The sequence below is a fragment of the Apis mellifera genome, linkage group LG6, assembly GCF_003254395.2.
Source record: "Apis mellifera strain DH4 linkage group LG6, Amel_HAv3.1, whole genome shotgun sequence".
Taxonomy (NCBI): domain Eukaryota; kingdom Metazoa; phylum Arthropoda; class Insecta; order Hymenoptera; family Apidae; genus Apis; species Apis mellifera.
Window position 1 is genome coordinate 13,140,166 of NC_037643.1, and position 19,698 is coordinate 13,159,863.

General features: G+C 29.8%; 1 protein-coding gene and 1 long non-coding RNA gene across 3 annotated transcripts; one reads left to right on the forward strand and one right to left on the reverse strand.

The window, feature by feature from the left end:
- The first annotated feature begins 10,340 nt into the window (after positions 1 to 10,340).
- On the forward strand, positions 10,341 to 16,300 carry LOC100576222 (heart- and neural crest derivatives-expressed protein 1). Of its 2 annotated transcripts, XR_001703442.2 has the most exons (4): positions 10,341 to 11,518; positions 11,931 to 12,571; positions 12,933 to 13,539; positions 14,418 to 14,627. XR_001703442.2 is itself a non-coding variant. In XM_003250061.4 (3 exons), the coding sequence occupies exons 1-3, from the start codon at positions 11,434 to 11,436 to the stop codon at positions 14,547 to 14,549; spliced, it is 858 nt and encodes a 285-aa protein (XP_003250109.1). In that variant the 5' UTR covers positions 10,632 to 11,433; the 3' UTR covers positions 14,550 to 16,300. The 2 variants fall into 2 exon arrangements, 1 of the variants encoding a protein (XP_003250109.1); XM_003250061.4 differs by lacking the exon at positions 12,933 to 13,539 and having other exon boundaries at positions 10,632 to 11,518; positions 14,418 to 16,300.
- Positions 14,399 to 18,496, reverse strand: LOC102654924. The gene is made up of 3 exons (XR_003304961.1): positions 17,831 to 18,496; positions 16,946 to 17,111; positions 14,399 to 14,529 (listed from the first exon to the last, which is right to left on the reverse strand). It is a non-coding gene; the product is annotated as an uncharacterized LOC102654924 (long non-coding RNA).
- Positions 18,497 to 19,698: the final 1,202 nt, after the last annotated feature.

A 19,698-nucleotide genomic window follows, 5' to 3' on the forward strand; every position in this document is an offset into this window, starting at 1 on the left:
AATCAAAAAATTTAAAATAATAATTGTTTAGATTTGGATATGTTAATTTAACTTAATAATTGGCTACTTAAATATAGATACTAATAATATAATAATAATATTTTCTTATGCTAATGAATGACGGATTTTTTATCAATTCAGATCAATTATCGATTTTAAGAAACTCAATTAACCTCTTATTCAATATTTATAAATATTTTATTTAATCTAACTTCTATGTATCTATATTTTCTTATTTTCTTCTATTTTGTGAATCAATTAAGTCAATAATACATAAAATACAGTATTATAAACTAATTAATTATTAACTAATTAATGTTAAATCTTCTAACTATAGATTATATATAAAAGTCAATACCAGAGATTTAAAAATAAACAGAATTTTAAGAAATAAACTCATTAGATTGTTTCCTCTTTGTAAAGATATTTCTTTCATTACGCTTTATTTTCTTGTATATTAAATAAAACGAATTACTAATATTATTTACATTATTTATATAGTATCGATACTTTTTCGTAATGTTCTTATTATATTAATATTATTGTATATATTTAAATATTTTATAATGTATTCATAATTCATGCTAATAAAAAATTTTCTTTTTGTTTTAATATGTTTTGTTTCTTTTTTGAATAAAAAGAAAAATTATTTAATACATGATATAATATGATTATTTTTTATTTTTTCTTCATAACACTCCATCAAAATTGATACTCCATACTAAAATTAAAGAAATATATAGAAATAAAAATCATGTAAAGCTTTTGATAAAAAAGATTAAACTATTATAATATTAGTGCAAAATTTATTACATATAAATTTTAGCTATACGTAATGCAGATTTATAATTCTAAAATAAGAATAAAAGGAGTCAGGTTAATTTCTAGTTACTAGTATATTAGCCTCAGCTCGTGTCACTGTTTACTTAGGCTAATGTTTTTACTTCGACCGATCTTTTTTACACGGATACATATTTTTCTTTCTTGCACGCAATCCATAGAAGCAGCGAGTAAACCGAGAAGAGAAAGAACTGCTTGTTTTATCCGTGGAAGAAATCGATACGATCAAGAGATCCTTTTGAGAAAGCGATTTTCCTCAAATTCGATTTACATGAAATTCTCTATTTTTTTTTTTATACAAAAATTACCATTTATATTGTACAAAAAAAATAGAGAATTTTATCTAAATAATTTTTATAATATAATGTTATTGAAAAAAATTGTTAAAAAAATATAAATTATAAATAATAAATATATAAAATAATAAAATTATCTGAAAAAGACAAATAAAGAAAGAATTATAATTTATTATAAAAATAAGGATGTCATTTTATCTAGTAGAAGATCGAAAATAGAAATTAAATAAAAAATATCAGGAGAATTATATGAATGATTTATTAGATTAAAAAATAGACAATAGTGAATATGTGGGAATTTGATGACATCATTAACTAAGTACATTTTAAGGGTTGCAAGTGCAGTTGCAACACGTGCTTAAAACACCCTTGGGACGTTCGCCCTTTCGTGGGAAAACAGATCCTGCATTTTCATGAACACTTCGGTCAAGTATTTAAAAAAGGATCCTCGTGCTTTCTGAACGATTAACAACTTGGGCAAGCAATTAAAGAAATCTCACTATTATATATATATATCAACTATTATAATTCAAAAAGAAAGTCCTTAAATTGAAAAAATTATTTAGCTTTTATAAGAATTATATTATTTACTTTTATAGATTTTTTCTTTGATTTTTTTTTTGCAATATATTAAGTAGTTTTAGATTATAGATTTGCACAAATCTTTTATTTTACAGTTTATATCTTGTAAGATATATTTGTAAAATTTTTTTCTATTTTTATTATTATAATAAATAAATACTTATTATTAATAAATATTAACTTATAATTTTTAAAATTCCAATTGTAAATGATCTATGTAATAAAAATAATAATTAATAATAATATATAATAATAATAATAATAATAATAATAATTAAATTTATAGAAAATGTAGATAATTCTAACATTCTTGCTGTGGATTGGATGTGGATAGATCAAAAATTTTTATTAATAACTTTATGAACACATTTCATCAGTAATAGAACCATCTTTAGCAAAAGTATCGCTTTCAATTGCTAATAGTGCCATCACTCGGAAAGAAATGCATTTAGTTATTGCGGAGGAGTGAATGGCAAGTGGTGATTGCGTAAATTGGGGTTAGGTTGTCGCAGTCTGTGGAAATAGTAGACGTCCCGCAGCGAAGAAAACAGGGAGCGAATTTCAGTTCCAGGTCGTCATCAATGTGGTCGACATCTGCGAGAACCCACCATTTTTCCGCAATGAACACTCGCAACAGAAAAACATTTGTGTCTTCCATTCTTCTCGCGAATGTTATTTATATCCTGGTCAATAGTAGTTTCCATGTTTAGCGTTCGTCTGTTTTTTTTTTACGCTTTATTAACATGCACAATGAATTGGTAAAGTAAGAAAAGCAATTCAAAAGCGCACAATTGTTGTATTTACCGAGGATTTTCGAGAGAGTGATGTGGAAAGTGATTTAGATCATTTTTGGAATGATATGGAAACAGATGTTTGAAGGAATCATTGTCTAAGATTTATAATATATACATTTATGAGCATATTATTTTATTAATGATATATATATATATATATATATATATATATATAATGAAATTAAGTATCATTCGATAGTATTATTCGTTCGAATTTTTAAGATATTTTTTAATAAGATAATAAATTTAGAAAGTGTAAATTTTTTTTGCATTTAAAAAATTTTTCAGTCTGCCATAAAAATTACATATATCCAACTTCCGTTGGTTTGTATTTCAAAGACGACACCAAATCGAATTCCAGACTGACCTTTTACACATTGTGCACATTCTCCAATTTCCCGGATACCAATACGCACATTTAAAGAAACTGTGTCCTTTTTCTGTGATATCGACAGAATCCCGCAATGAGACTGGCGCCGACCTCCCTCGACGAGCTAAGGAAACCAAAAAAATGAAAGAAAACTGTCTCCTTCAAAAGACAACTTAACCTGTGTCACGCGCCATCGAGGAAAGACAAGTGCCTCAATAAAATGTAATCCGAAGCTAGGGACGCACAATACTGTGCTCACGAGACTGCATCTGTGTCCAAAGTTAGAATACAATAGATTCGTCTTGCTTTCGTAATCGGTTACCGCGTCTTTCTTAAATATGGAGGAAATAAGGATCTGGCACACACGTGGAAAATTTTCTTTTGAACAATTTTTGGAATCTTTTTGTGTAATGTAATAAATAAAAATAAAAAAAATAAAAAACAAGAAAGATAATGTCAATAAATGATAAAAAAAATAACATATGTTATCGAAGAAAGTAAAAATCATATATCATATTTTTATTCACAAAAATTTAAATTTTACAATATAAAATACATTACAAAATAACTTTGTAATGGATTTTTGTAGTGTTTTATTTAAATATTTTGTTATAGACAAAATTATATCACAATTCAATAATTTTTTTTAAATCATTTTAAAACAAAATTCAAATAAAATATTTATTTTGCAAAGGGATCTTTATAGGATGTCAAAAGATTCGCAGAAGGTGAAAGAAAATGAAATAAGAAGGAAGATGAATCGAAGATTGGAGTGTGAAATACAAAGAGACACGTATAAAAAGTTCAAGTGGTTGCACATGAGGAACGAAGCTTTTCGGTTACCTACATCAACGATGGAGTCTCTTCTTTCTCGTTGGCATATACGAAAACCGAGGAAAGCTCGTAAATTTTCTAGGAAAAGATCTGCAATAAGAGACTGGCGCCAAACAAATTTCAAGGTCAGCCTTTTACATCACTCTAGAAATGGTATAAAAAAATATATCCGTTATTCGATACTTTTTTTTTTTATACATATAAATTTCTAACCTATTCTATTCTTAATTATTGTTTATTTTTAATTGCTATCCTAAAATAAATTTCAATCCTAAATTGATTAACAGATTTCTAACGTATGTATGTTGAAGAGTAAGGAATAGATAATAAAAAAATTAATGAGTGATAAAAGATTTTGGATGAAACTTCGCTAAGCATACACACACACACACACACAGTCGGTGGGAGAAAGATGTATATCGAATTTCGTGTAAGAGAGCCTACCGATTGACGCCCACTACTATTGGCGATCTCATCGCGAGAAATTCGAGATGAGGGCGTAACCAGTGACTTCTTTCCCTTCTTGACAAACTTTTTTATCCTCCCGGTTCAGCGGTTCTTTTCGACTCTTTACCCATTACTACCAAAATGGCGTGCTCGACATCAAACGACGCCGTTTTTGTTGTCAAGATACAAGATAATCGAAATATCATTTAAAGTAATAAAATATTTATTACTATATTTATTTCTTTACGGTAATGTATTAATAAAAAAAGAAATAAAAAAAATATATAAATATCTTTTGCTTATTAAAATATATAAATGAAATTATTATTATTTTTAAACTTTTGCATTTTGAAACTTCTGCTTTCTTTAAATTTAACTTTTATTTTTCAAATTTGATTTTTTTTCAAATTGTAATTGTAACCACCAATTTCCTGTGTAGCAAGATTAACCGAGGTTTTTTTCACTATTTTGACTGTAAAATTAGAATAATGACCTGGAATATCCCCTGCCGCCAAAGGGATTCATTCTAAACGGTAGCAATCCCAAGAGACAACCTATCATATAAATATTGAGTAAACTGGCACCTGTTTTCCTGTTCTACGTTCACATATGTTTCTGCATCATGTTGATTTCATCAATTAATATTTAAATAAATAAAAATTAACGGTAAATGGTTAAAAAATGACGGTTTGCATAAATACAAATACTCGATAATACCTATAATATTTTCTAATTAAATAATATACTTATTACACGAGTATGAGTCATTAAATGGTATACGGATTAAAAACTACATTATCGAAGAATGTTAATTGAATGAGTCATGCTCGTAAACCTATATATGACAGAGTTAGAAAAATATCGAGAAGAAAAAAAAAATGTAATAAATTATTAATGATAACGGAAGGCATCTGGCCTTATATACTCGATTGTTACCAGACATAGTATCCACGCTTAATAATTTGTTATTACTTATCGGCAAGATATGTAGAATATCGATCTTTTTAAGTGAAATGTTGCGACTGTTGTATATTTGTTGCTTGAAAATTCTCTTCCGAAACGATTTTTTCTTGGCGCTTACTCTCTATTTTTTCCCCCATTAATTCCTTTTTTTCCATATATTCTCTTTTTTTATTCTAGTTTTTTTTTTTTCCTAATAGATAGTGGAGAAAGCAATTGGTCAAGTGGTTGACTGCTAGTCTGGTCGCAGAAACTTCTTGACAGACGTTGAGACGTTGTCAAAGGCAGACGCCGCGCGATCGACCACTTCTAAGGACGACTAATTTCTTCCCTTTGATGCCAGGCGGTCGATTACCACCGCTTCTTCCCTGAGAACCACGCTTTTCAGGAATAATTTTTCAATCGGATCAATTTTCAGTTGTTTTTAATCGTTTTCAATTGTTTACATTGCATTAATCGTGATATAAATATATCAATGTCTACTATGGACTTCCATCATAATTTTATTTATGCATGTAAGATAACCTGTAAAAAAAAAAATACTAAACTAAAAGAAAACTAAAAAAAAAGAAACTAGAAAACACTATAAAAAAATTTCAATAAATATTAAACTCACATTAGCAAAATAATGGCAAATTCTGTATATTCACGAATCAAATGAAATTTTTCAATTTGTTCTTTATATATTTACAGAAATAAGAAAAAAAATGTATAAGTCAATGATTCACATGTGCATTCATATATGTAGGTGATGCGCGCTGCGGTTTCCCACAAACGAGGATAGATTAGAAAATGATTAAAAGGTGTTCTGGATTGCGTTCCAGCAGCGCAAAAGCTGCCGGCGTTTTGATGCGATGCGTGTGTCCCTTTGCCACTTTTACACCCTCGAGCCAAGCAGCAGGCATCGAATTGGACGGCCAAGGGGCTAATACGAGACCCTTCCAGTCCGTGGTTGGAAGCTGCTTTCTCCCACTTCTCCGCCATGCGACGCACGCTCCCTTTTTTTATCCTCCGAGTGGAGTTGTCGCGATTATTTCTTAAATAGATATATATTGCAGCTAAGTGACTTCCGGCGATAACGAAAATCGAAAGGTGGAATGTCGATTAGGAATATCATGTATGGTAAGTTAAGATAACGGTGACTAGTGACTGGTTTTAAAGGTTAAGAATTGAAGATGGGTTATACGTATGAGAAAAAGCATATGCACTATATATATATATGTGTGTTTGTGTGTGCAGTCGTTTCTTGACGTATTCTTACTCGAGTTATTTTAAAATCGTAAAATATTTTATTATTAATATCGTTTCTGTACTATTGCGTTTACAAAACTTCAACTTTATTTCATTATTAAGTTTATATATGTATATATGTATTGTTAAATCATCAATTTTACATTTATTCGATAGTAATAACAATTAAATTAAATCAAATCTCATATTTTGATATTATTACAACTAGTGACCTATTTAAAGGATAAACAATTTTAATTTGCGTGAAACGCGTGCCAGTCTCGTGGGTTTCTGGGTTGATTCGCTCACTAATTATTATTTCCGTCGTTAAGTAGGTTATTTTTTCGGAAAACGTCAGCAGACGTAAACAAAGAGTTGAACCATGGTGTTCTGCGCTCTGTCGGTAACGCAGCAACCGGAATTTATTTATTTTTCTCGCGATGACACGTGGTTCCTTTTCCCATCTTTCTTCATTTTTCTCTAAGTTCTCGGATTTCTCGTGCAACTTTCCAACATGATCATTCAAATTTCCGATTGCTTTAAAAAAAAAATCCTTCAATTGTTCTTTTAGCTTGTATACATTTCTTTTAATTTTTATTTTCTTTAATTTTTTGTTGCTTTTTATTGTTTTCCATAATTCAACAATTTGAACTCTCCCAACAAAAGACATAATAATAATTTAAATATAAAAATTTCGAAATTTTATTTTTATCATCAAAGAAATTTTTATCATCTTACAACTTAATCCACTCGTGTGCAATTAGGAAGATCTTTCGAAGCAAATCGATTCGAAGCGAAAAAAAAAGAAGAAAGTAAAAAAAATTTTAGAGAAATTTATAAAAAGATCGATAATCATTAAAAGTTAATCTCTCAAAGAAGAGAGCAGAAGTTACACGGCTATATAAATGGTGAAGTTCCACCAGTAGATGAAAAAAGAAGAAAACAGAAGAGGTAACAGAAGGAGAGGTAGAGGAAGAGGAAAGATGGAAAAAAGGAAGGAGAAAGAGTGAGATTAAGTCAGCAGTAGCGGAGAGGAAAAGAGAAATTCAGAGGGGCCATGTGGCGTTTCAGGAGATATCAAATCATACTACGTGTACGCCATGCCGCCCCCTAAATATAGTTTATTGCGTTACCGAGTATTAATGGAGTTCCTATAGAAAGGATAAAGACAGACGATCCATCGAGTGTTGCGAGTCAGCCTCAGAAAATCGAAAATAAAGGCATTAATCTTGCATCTCAGTAATGGTTTCTGATTGGATGACCAATTAAATAATTATGCGGATATTTACGAAAGCTTGAATAAATATTGGTGAATAATTGATTTATCGATTAATTTATACCTATTATTATTGTTGGAAATGGACGATGCAAATAAAGTATTTGTAATTTCGATTTCAAAATAATGAATACACATATTTTATATATTTTATATCTATTAGTGTTAACATCATATATACATATAAAGGAAAAAAGACACAATTTTATTTTTTCATGAAATTACTCAGCAAATTTTTTTCAAAATTAATTCTTACTAAACTCGAACGTCGTGTTTATTGATCCAAACTGATTTATACAGACTTTTGAATGTATCTGTTGCATTCTTTATTATACATACCAATCTCGATTAATCTACATATTTCAACTCGATATTCCAAGAAAAACTTGTAAAAACTCACATTCGTTATAAATATGAGAACATAAAGAAAGAAAATAATATTTTTCCAATTTTCGAATCTTCGAAATTTAAGATTTATCCAAATTTTTTTCCGAATTTTCAAATTTTGGATTTTTTTAACTTCCAATTTTTACTTTCAAAAAGGAAATTAACGAATCTTTCTCTTCTTATTGAAATTGTCGAATTGTTCGATCTTCAAATTTTCTTCAAATTATTTATCACCGATCGAATTTTCAATATTCTCAGAATACGGAGAGAGATAAAAATCTGTATCGAGACGACGAAGGATCAAAAATGGATACAAATTAGTTGGTATCATTAGGTCGGAACGACTTTTCTCTAAAGAGGTCTAGGATCGTGCCGGATTTCGGAACCGTTCCGGTGTCACAAATTGAAAACATAAACATTGAGATCGCGTGCACGTGTCCTCTGTATATCATAAACTGGTAGACGGTCGTGAAGACCGGTTGCTTCTTCCTCTTACTACGTCCGCTCGCCGAGTTCATTCATGAAAATCCGGTAGCCCTTTAAACCATGAATGAGCCATAGCACGAAAGGATATCCCTTGCTTTTCTTTTTTATGATCTTTTTTTTTTTTTAAGAATATTCTAAATATCAGATATAACTTTCCTATAATAAAACTCATTCATATTATGCTGTGTTACAAGAAAATTGATCGTATTAATTAATACATTAAATATGTACAATTATAGTTATTGTCAAATATATGTATGGAAATCGTATGGAGTTTATAGATTTATCATTATATCGTGGAAAGTACAACAAATTACACATTCGAAAAAAAGTAAGAATAATAAATAAAAATATTCTAGTTACAACTAGATCTAGTTACAAACTTCATATATTGTTAGATGAAATTGATTTTATATAACGATCGTATTATATCGAATGTATAATAATAAATATTATGTGTTGTTTAAAAATTAATATGAAATTATTTTGTATTGTATTAAAAAGTGTAACGAAAGAAGAAAGACGAGTACCTTCGATCAAAAAATAACGAGTGGTCATTGAAGAAAAGGGTTATTCTTTGCTGTCCGGAATAATAAACAAACCCTTTTTGTTCGTTTCAGACCGATATTCACAGTAACTCGTTGTCGAAGGGACGCAATCCTTGATCTGGGTTAATAAAAATTCGAACGGTATCATATTTCAAGAAACACCGACGGAAGATTCTCCTTGTCCCGAATTGCCTCGAATCCTTTGACTTGCACGCACAGCAGCAAAGGGTGCACGCTACCGAAAAAGATCTTCCCGGAAAATCGCCTTTAAATCATCTTTATCGACGTAAACTTCACTTTGAACCGCTCATCATCCGTGAAATTTATCGAAAAAAACATAATTCACAATCTTCCTCGGCAAAATACCAACCAGATACAGAAATATACGCGTTATTATTTATTTATTTATTTATTTATTTATTTTTATCTATCAAAATTTTTACCTTATACATAGTTCCAATGATTCCAATGGCTCCAATGGTAAAGATAGGTTAGGAAATTTAATTGTCCAAGTTCGTTTTCGCGTTTCTTTCGATCAAAATAATCGAGGCATCGCCCTCGAAGTGAGGTTAAGTCCACTTTTAATCCCGAAGATAACATCGGCCGCGGTTCTCAATCACAGATAAGAATGTTAATTTGCTCGACATTGAGTCGCGCGAGTAAAGGTCGGTAAAAAAGTGGAGCGATGACGCGTTGACGGTAACGCACGCTGACAGAGGGGGCTTTTTGCCATCCGAAGAAGAGTCAGCCCTGGGAAAAAGACAGATAAGGCTACTTAAAGTAGCGCCAAGCCATAGAACAGAATCGTGCGCTGACCGATACTATTTTCAGTCCTTTTTGCCACTAATTACGACGACTTTTATCAAAAACCACTCGAGCACTCCCCCTCCCTCTGTTACGGCACTTAAAATTAAAAGTCTATCACCGAAATTTAATTTTAAAATAGAATGTACTTGGATGAAATTCGTGGAAATATATTTATCGAAGACGGATATGTCCAATTTTCTCTGACGTTTAATTATAGATACAAGGTATGTTCGTGAAGATTTCACTTGGACGCCCATTTTTTTTTTTTTTTGATCTTTAACAAATAATTGCAAATTAAAATCCGTTCGAGCAAATGGAATTGATATTAACAATATTTTAATTACGATAATTTTCATTTTATTATATTTAGATATTCATTACATAATTTTCATGCTAATTTTTATACAATAATAATTCTTTGTAACAAAAATTTATCGTCTGAAAAAAACTGTTACCTCGATTCTTCGGTCATCGGCCAACGAGGAAAGAGAATCGAGAAGAAACGAAGTAAAAAAAATTACTTATCGCGTGACTAATATATTTCACATCATGATACACAGTGGATCCTCTCCTCTTCCTTAGCTAAATCATATCCCCCCGGTTTTGGCCAATTCCCCTGTTCAATTTCCTAATTGAATCGAACGAGGTACGCCGCATGGGCGTAGACCAGCCTGGACTCCGCCCTTCGATTCCGACTCGTCGAGCTTCCACGAGCTTTAACGTTCTCCTCTCCTGGAGCCTGCGTCTACACCCACCAGCGGCGTGCTCGAGTACCAAACAGAATCACCCAACCACTAGAGGTGATCTCCGAAATCGGCTTTCTTTTCTCAGTGGCATTTGGACCGCATCTCGAAACGCATCGATCACGAGGGCGCGGTACACAACACCCCTCGTGTTTCGTGCTCCGGAAATATTTTTCACTTTCGTTTTTTCGCGGTGCCTCTGTGATTCTACTTGTGAAGAGAATCTGCCATTGTTCAAGCTATCGAAGTTTTGTGAATTTTTGGTGAGGAAAGCGCCCCCTTCGGAATTGTGAGAAGATTTGTGAGAAAATTGGGATCGAATTGTGGTGAAATCACGATTTAATCGGATCAATATTAATATTCGTGAATATATTGCATTATATTTAGAATACTTTTGTTATATCGATTATTTTACGGAGTATATTTTGTGGAGTTACAATTAATTTAGAAGATATTTTTTTTACTTCGTCACTACGACTTGTTGTCTAGAAATCGTTGCACGCCTATTTTTGCACAATCATCAAATTTATCATCGTTACCATGTTCATTGTCAGAGATATTATCATGATCTATTACGCAGTTTGGAATTTATAATATCTATGATGACGAGGTAAAGGAGCGAAGACATTTGAAGAAAAATTATCATTAATCAAGAATTTTCTCTATCGAAATTTTCTTCAATTTTCTCGACACGAGCCTGTGATGACCTAAGAAGGATCTGTTCTTATTGAACGGAAATTGAAACTTTTTAAAAAAAGGATTGAATTTTGTTGTGGACATATTTGAAACAGTGCTGCAAGAAAAAAAAGTGAAAAAAGTAGAAGGAATATAATATGATGTTGGGAAGCTACGAGGCGCAGCCGGATTACTATCCGCAATGGCATCAACCCTATAATTATGTTACACAATTACCGTATGGTAAGTTCCATTGTACGTATTCCATAAATATAAAAAAATGGATATAAAAATTTTTTCCATGTTAAATATTACAAATTTTGGCGATATAAAATTCTTTATAACATTTTTCATGTATAATTCGGAGTTGTCAAGTTTAAGTAACGAAATATGAATATTATATTATAATAAAAAAATTAGGTTTATTTTTTTATCGAACTGAGAGAGATATTTTATCCTAGAAGAATATTTTTTTGCATAAAATGATTCAAAGAAAGAATTTTAATTATTTAATAAAATTTTCCATTTTTCTGATATCAATTTATTCTTTCTTAGAAAAGAGGAAAGAAACAAAGAAAACAACAAGAAAATTCAATAATACGAAAAAAAAAATGTTATTCGCCATTCTATACAATTCTCCATTCTTCTATCGCAGGTCCGTTGAACATGCCAGATGCGGATAGCCAATCGACGTACTGGGGCGCGGATTCCGGGATTTCTGGGGGTAGTTCTGGCGCAGGAAGTCCCACCGCCTCAACACCTCCCTTGATCGAAGAGATTGGTGTCCAGGAACCGAGTTACTCCCCACTACAACAATACCCGCAAACTTCGATGAACCAACACTATTCCAATCTAACTTATCCACCCCAACAAGACGTCCCTCATCACCATTTTCACCATCATCATCATAATCATCATCAACAAAATCATAGAAGAGATAACGATTATTCCACGGTCTCCTCGATAAACCAAGTCGATGGCTCGCTTCAACAACATCTTAGACAAGGAGTCAGAGACGGTGGCGTAGTTGTCAGGCCTAAAAGAAGAAACACGGCGAACAAGAAAGAAAGAAGACGAACACAGAGCATAAATAACGCGTTTGCCGACCTTCGTGATTGTATACCGAATGTACCGGCAGATACGAAGTTATCGAAAATTAAGACGTTGAGACTAGCAGCTTCGTATATTGGATACTTGATGGCGGTATTGGAGAGTGACGAGGGAGAGGAACCGCAAACTTTTCGCGCCGAGATATTGTCCAATGGCAGGAGGAACAAGACGGTTCAAGCAAATCAGGTTAGTTTTGTTATATTTGTCTTTCTTTCTTTTATTATTGCTACAGTGTCGATTGTCGATTTATTTATAAATCTTTGTCTTTTAAAAATTTCGAATATACTATTTACACATGACTGTTTTTGCCATCATATTTATAATATATCCAAAGTATTATTAAATAATTAATTGGTTATTGAAAGAATAAGAAAGATTATAGTAACAATAATTAACAAGACGAGAATCTTTAAATCATCGATCTGATTGAAACTTGAAACATTAATAAATTTCGTCATCCTGTTTATAAGAATATTCCATTAGACAAGATGAAATCTGCATGGCCGATATACGAAGCAATTCCTAATATAAATATTATCGTATATAGGAATATATCAAATTGCACGATAATGAAGACATGGATAGACAGATCGAAACAGGTCGAGACAAGTTGAGACAGGTTTTGAAATTGTGTATCACCCAATTGTGTAATAAAATTATATCGTCAATTATCAAGATTTCAAATTGTTAGCAAAATTTTCTATTATGAAGTACTAATGAAAAAGATAATTATATTTTATATGTATATTTCAAAAGAATAAGTATTGATAATCAATTTCTTTAAAAAATCTAATAATTAGTAAAACAATCATATTTAATCTCGAAACTTCAAGAAACGCAATATTCTAGTACATACAATGAAACGAAAATCACTAGAGTGCACTTCAGTAACGAATTTGTGCCCTCTTTTGTTTACTTTTCGTTGAATCTTCCGGAACACTTTCATACGCATTGCCTTTAAATAAACACTGTCCTCTTTAATTGGGTCTTGTTCGTCGACGCTTAAGAACTTAACGTTGAGAACTGGTCATCGTATCCCGTAGGTCTTAGAAGAAAAAGAGACGAAGAAGAGAAATCTCATCGTGTTCACGTGCCGTCGGAACGAGTGTTCTTGATTAATCATATAACCTATTTGTCTTCCGTGTTGTGACAGAGTAAGTTTATCGATACACGATGAGACATTAATTCTCATGCGACGAGTATAATTGAAATATCTGTCATAATATTAATAAATTTTTGAAATTATGCGAGATTTAATAATCTTCTTTCCAAAAATATATTTAATTATTATCAAAACTGTCAAATAAAATTGGGAAAGAAAAATTGTAAAAAAAAGATATGAATCATATTTTTCGTTTTTAAAAAAATTCTTCAATATTAATATAAATTCAATAATATAAAAATCTTTGAACATTTTTTTGTGTAACACTGGTAATCGATTAAAAGGAAATTTGATGATCAAAAAAAAAAAAAATAAATAAATAAACTGGAAATATGAAATCTCAATTTTAACAATCTATTCATTCCATCGATAAACCTCAATTTTTCAGCCTATTATAATTTGGATGATTTTTATTGTTTCTGTAATTTCAATTTTGGACCACCCTAGTGGTTTTGTGGTTTCCCCTGTGATTTTCCGCCACCCAAGAAGGATTTCTTTATCTTGAAAGGTCATTGACATTTTATTAAGTCGTTCATTTCTACAATTTTTCTAATAAACGTGAAAATGGAGTATCATAAAATTTATGTATACAATTGTATAAAATATTAATGCATATAAATAAATAATTAATCAAACTTATGCTTTTAATTATAAAAATTATAATTATAAAATAAAAAAGAATGCGATTATAAACGTAAATCATTTTTATTTTATGAATATAACAACGTCGATTGTTATATTTGTATAATTTGTAAATAAATAAATAAAATAAAATATAAAAGATTAATTAATAATAAAACAATATTTCGTTTTGTATATTAAATTTTATTATTTTTTTTTTTAATTAAATCTCGAAATTTTTCGTTGCAGAATGAATCGTATTTACACCAGACAGGTGTAGGAACCGAGGAATCATCGAAAAGCAAAGGACGAACTGGTTGGCCGCAACATATGTGGGCCCTCGAATTGAAGCAGGAATCGCCTACAAACCAGATGCAATAAAATTACTGATCTCTATCTATTTTTGACGCAGTGGCTTCTGTTCTACTGTGATTATCAAGAAACGAATCAAATGTAAGGTTAGATCAAAGTTGGTAGCGAGCCAGGAAATTTCAGAACAATTTTCGATTATTCTTGACTTTTCCTAGCTATTTATTAGATATTTAAAAAAATTTTTTCATTTTTCAATCAACGAAATATTATATAATAATAAGCTAAAATTAATTTATTTACATAATTATAAAATAAGATTAATTAGTGGAAAAATTGAAACAAATAGAATATTAACCCTGTAATACTATATTTAAATACATAATCCTGATAACATTATATTTGGAAATTCTTATAACAAGTATTCTCATCGCAAAAATAAATAAAAATAGAATTTGAATGATCAAAACAAAAATTTTATTAATAAAAGAATCAATTTCAATAAATTCAGATTTATTATTGAATAATCTTTATCTTTTGCATGATAAATAATTACCAAGATGTATATTGTATTTCAGGGTTAATAAAATAGTCTGATATTGTGTTAACTGAAATATTTTTGACACAAGTATGAGAGAGTAAAAAAAGATAAATTTTTTATGTCTTCACATTCGTTTTTTCCCTCTTTTTTTAAATTCATTTTATTTGAAGATCTTTCACATTTTTCAATTACTTTTAATTTATTACATTGAACAATTATAAATTCATTATATAAATTGAGTAGAATCTTTTAATCTTCTCTCACAATCAAAATTGGTAGATCATTGTTTTTGTTTAAACAAGAAAACGTCGATAAGTCTGTTGTAAAATACAAGCGATCGTTTGTAAATACGCGTCTGTGAGTATAGATTATGCGTGTAAATAGAAGTATCTGATTTCTTATTTCATAATAATTTACATCGGCCCTTTATTATTTGTCCACATCTTATTCTTCGTTGAATTTCTTATAATTTAAAGATCACACAATTTAATAGTTTCTTCTTCATGTTTTGAAAAATTTTATTTCTTTTATCGTTATAAATTCATATAATTCAATTTATTTCCAATTTTATATAATTCATTATATAATTTTCAATCATCAATCATTGTGAACTTGATCATGAAAGATTTAAAAAAAAAGAAGATTCAATTTAATTAATGATATTATCTTGTAGCAAAACAAGGTTAATAAAGTATATCAAGAATTTTATTAATAAATTGATGAAAAATGTAATAAAATGTAATATAATAACGCTCAGTTGAAAGTTGTATTATGTCTAAATATATTCTACTCTATAGATCTAAGCAAAATGATCTGTTTAAGATGCTTGTAAACTTTTGTATAAACTACTTATCTTAGCAATGTATAAAAAGTCACTAGTAATAAATAGAATACACGATAATTCAATTATTTTCTATTCCTTTCAATAAACTGTTAAAAATCTTCAATAAATATGTTGAAATAAATTTTTACTTCATCTTTAATTTGTCAAAAAATGTTTTTCTTAGTTAGGACGTGAAAAAGGATTATTGTAGTAATAGTAAGTTTTGAATTTTTTTCAATTTAATTGCGCCATTATTTGGTTGTTACTTTTCATAATTGTTATACATATATGTTTTCACATACGATGAGATATATCGTGTATTCATTTTCATTAAAACATCATGAATGAACAAGCTTTAATTATACTTGATAATATGTATTTATTCAGTTTCATTATTTCGTTTGTAATCATTATGCTGGATATGAAATAAACGAACAGTTGTGTGATGACTAATGGAAACTAAATATTTGTGATATTTTTCAAAAGCATTTTTATCCGACAACGATTCGATGTTTAGACGACATGATAACTCTATAACGATGACATTGTCGATCTTGTATATAATAAATTATATGTTGTCATTTCTTATTATAAAGGAAGCAACATTGTCGAGAAATGAAAAAAAAATTGTTGTATTTGAATGAAAATATAGAATTGGTAAATACTTGTTATGCTCTGTCTACAAGTTTTATTTCAGGCTCAACAAAAAAAAAAGGATATTCAGATATAAATATCATATCTTATAATGGACGAGTAACCTAATATTGATAGGATTATAATAATAGTAGATTATCATTTTATTTAACTACATGCGAATAATTACATCGCATATTGATAGAAAATGCTACAAATAAAAAAATAATTGTCACACTATAATTATTCCAATGGAAGTTGAAGGAATACATTATTTAACTTATAGAGAAAAAAATAAAATTATAATTATTAATATTAATTATTAATAATTATTAATAATTAATAATTATAATATTAATTGTGAGATTACACATTTTTTTTTTTAGAAGATAAAGTAAAACTTAAAAAAAAAAAGTAGAAGAGGCACGTGCTATGCTAGTAGGTGTTAAAAACAAGAAGGTGAATCGGTACCGCTTTGTAAACTCTTCGGTTGACGAAGTACAGAACACCTCCGCAGTTCGAATCGACGATATAAACACTTCGCAGTATGTACCTAAGGAACTCGGTTATTCTCGGTAGCGGTAAAGAGATCGTTGCTTTCTTGTCAAAACGTTACCATGAAGATCTTGCTGTACCACTGGAATCATGTACGAAAGATACCTTATACATGTAAACAAATGAGTATAAATATTATATTTTTTTTTTTCGTTTAATACATGAAACATTATATAAATAAGATAAAAATATATAAAAATAGAGAAGAAAAAAAATATCTTTAGTTTTGTTTCAATAAGAAATATAAAAAGAAATTGAAATTAATCATTTTATTGTTCTTTGAAAACTATAGTTTCTATCGGATAATAATTGATATATCGCACGCTCAATGTATTTAATTTCGAATAGAAGGGAACAAAATCTTGATATTAAACTTCATATTGTTTCATCAATTTGTGCTGGACGCCTACATTCATAGATCTCTGACAAAGATTTTATCTATATACTAGGACAATAAAATATACGTAATCAGACACAAAATCTAACCTCTCTTAATTACGATCAGATATTCTTTTTCATTTATTTCTCTTCTTATGTTTTATACAATGAATATGAAACAAAAATAACTAAAAAGAAAAGAAAAAATCTTTCTTACGTGGGAATATTTTCGAATACTATCACAAAGAAACAATCATGTACGTATACATGTTCATATAAGTGTATATGTACGTAAATGCGATACGCGTACCAAATGTGTATGCGAGACCGAGGAAAAAAGTATGAAGAGAACGTTTGTTTGCTTTGACAAGTATCGAAAGTCCATGTAACCGCGAGAATGTCCAAGTATGGTTGGCCACTTACGTTGCTTGTGAAAAATTGTCCTTAGCATGTGTCGCACAACTCTCTCCATCTAATTGCTTCTGTCGAGCGATACTCTTCTTTATTATCAAATAAGAAAATGAGAGCAAAGTTCAGAAACATGATATATATATATATGAGAATGATCAATGAATTAATTTTTCTCCAAATAATATCTTTTTTTTTATTTATATCTCGAATAATAGAATTAAAGTAAGTTCGAATTTTTGGAGGTTATGTTTCATTCTGAAATATATATCTATTATAACTTCGATATCAACGAAATAAAAAATGATTGAAAATGGAATCGGAATTTGAGATGTTAATAAATTTATTAGGTATTTTGGAATTTATCAAAGAGACATTGAGTATTGAGATATCGTAAAGGAGAAGGAAATGAGGTACGAATGCTCACAACTACAAATCTTGTTTCGAATTGTTTACTCTTCGAAACTAGTATGCGTTATACGTAAACAATACTGTTCTCCTCTAAGATGGATTATATCTTCTCTGTCCGAGTGTTCGGATTTAGTATCTTTAGTATCTCAATGTTCGACGAGAATGCTTATTGTGATACATGCTAATATAAAAACGAAATAAGATAAATAAAAATTTAATAAAACGGAAGTTACAAATCAATATATTATTTTTATATTCTATTTTCTAATATTTCTGTTTTATCGATGGATTTTTTATTCTTTAAAAAAATATATTTTATTTGCATTTTATAATATAAAAATATCAAAACTTTATTGAAACATTGAATATATTTTTATCGTTATATCAAATGTTAAAAATAATAAGTTATTGAACCATATAAATTAACATGTATATACTAATAAAAATTCCCAATCTTAATCCAATATTCACACAAAAACTAATTTTCTATTCTCGTTCATAAACTATGCTTTTACTGTTGATTAAATCACTCCGAGACGATCGACCGATAAATGTGTCGATAGGCAGAGTCACAGTCGAGCTTTTATACAAGCACCAGTTGACCTTCTTCCCTGCTTCATGGTCTCGTTCATCCCGAAATTGAATTGGTTAATTGACAGGTTTAATTGAGAACAGATTGTTCGCCTAATCGCCTTGGGCGCCAGCCAGCGATTCGTTACAAAGGAAGACGTCAGGAGGAGGCTTTCCCTGACATTTCCCTATTTGTCGACGACACTTTGTCTTCTTTCTTCCTCTTTTTTTATTGTTTTCGATGGACATCGAAATGGACTTTGCCAGTCATTTCATGTGTATTCATCTTCGTTTAAATTCTGTGAAATTAGCAATCGAATCTGTTACAATGCTTTTAAACATCATTTAACGAAAATCGAATGTTTTATTCGAGTAAATTTCTTTCCAAAATTTACTTCCAATTTAAAATCCTAATTCTGTATTATGTAGCTTTATAAAAAAAATTTACACAATATTTACTAATTAATAAATTGAAAAATATTAATTACTTTTTTATTTAATTAGTTAAAAACTTGAATACGTATTTCTATTTCCTAAAATGTTCCTTCCTTACTTCCATAGCCGATATATCAATTAAAACTATTTTATTATCCCTGCATTATAGGATAAAAAAAGGAAGAAAGAGATTGAGTTGTGAAACTCTCACAAATCCCGTTGGAATCGATAAATCTCTTCGTACGAATGTTTCCGGTTTGCGGTGACGTCGAAAAAGAATCGAAGGAGGAAGAAGAAGGAAGAACAATGAAGGAAGAAACTGAAAGAGATAGTAGTTGTAAGATGTTCTCCCAAGACGCAACCAGGATTCTCATTACGTATGGAGGAGCTCGGTGGATCTCGATTGAAATTGAGACAAATCGCTTCGTGGGCCGTCAAGATTGGCCCCCTTTGGGGCTGGTGGATGT

Bases quoted from the DNA above. Each gene is read 5' to 3' on its own strand.
- LOC100576222 (XM_003250061.4), top strand. From the start codon at position 11,434: ATGATGTTGGGAAGCTACGAGGCGCAGCCGGATTACTATCCGCAATGG. The intron at 11,519-11,930 runs GTAAGTTCCATT...CTTCTATCGCAG, and splicing joins TGTTACACAATTACCGTATG to GTCCGTTGAACATGCCAGAT. The intron at 12,572-14,417 runs GTTAGTTTTGTT...TTTTCGTTGCAG, and splicing joins AGACGGTTCAAGCAAATCAG to AATGAATCGTATTTACACCA.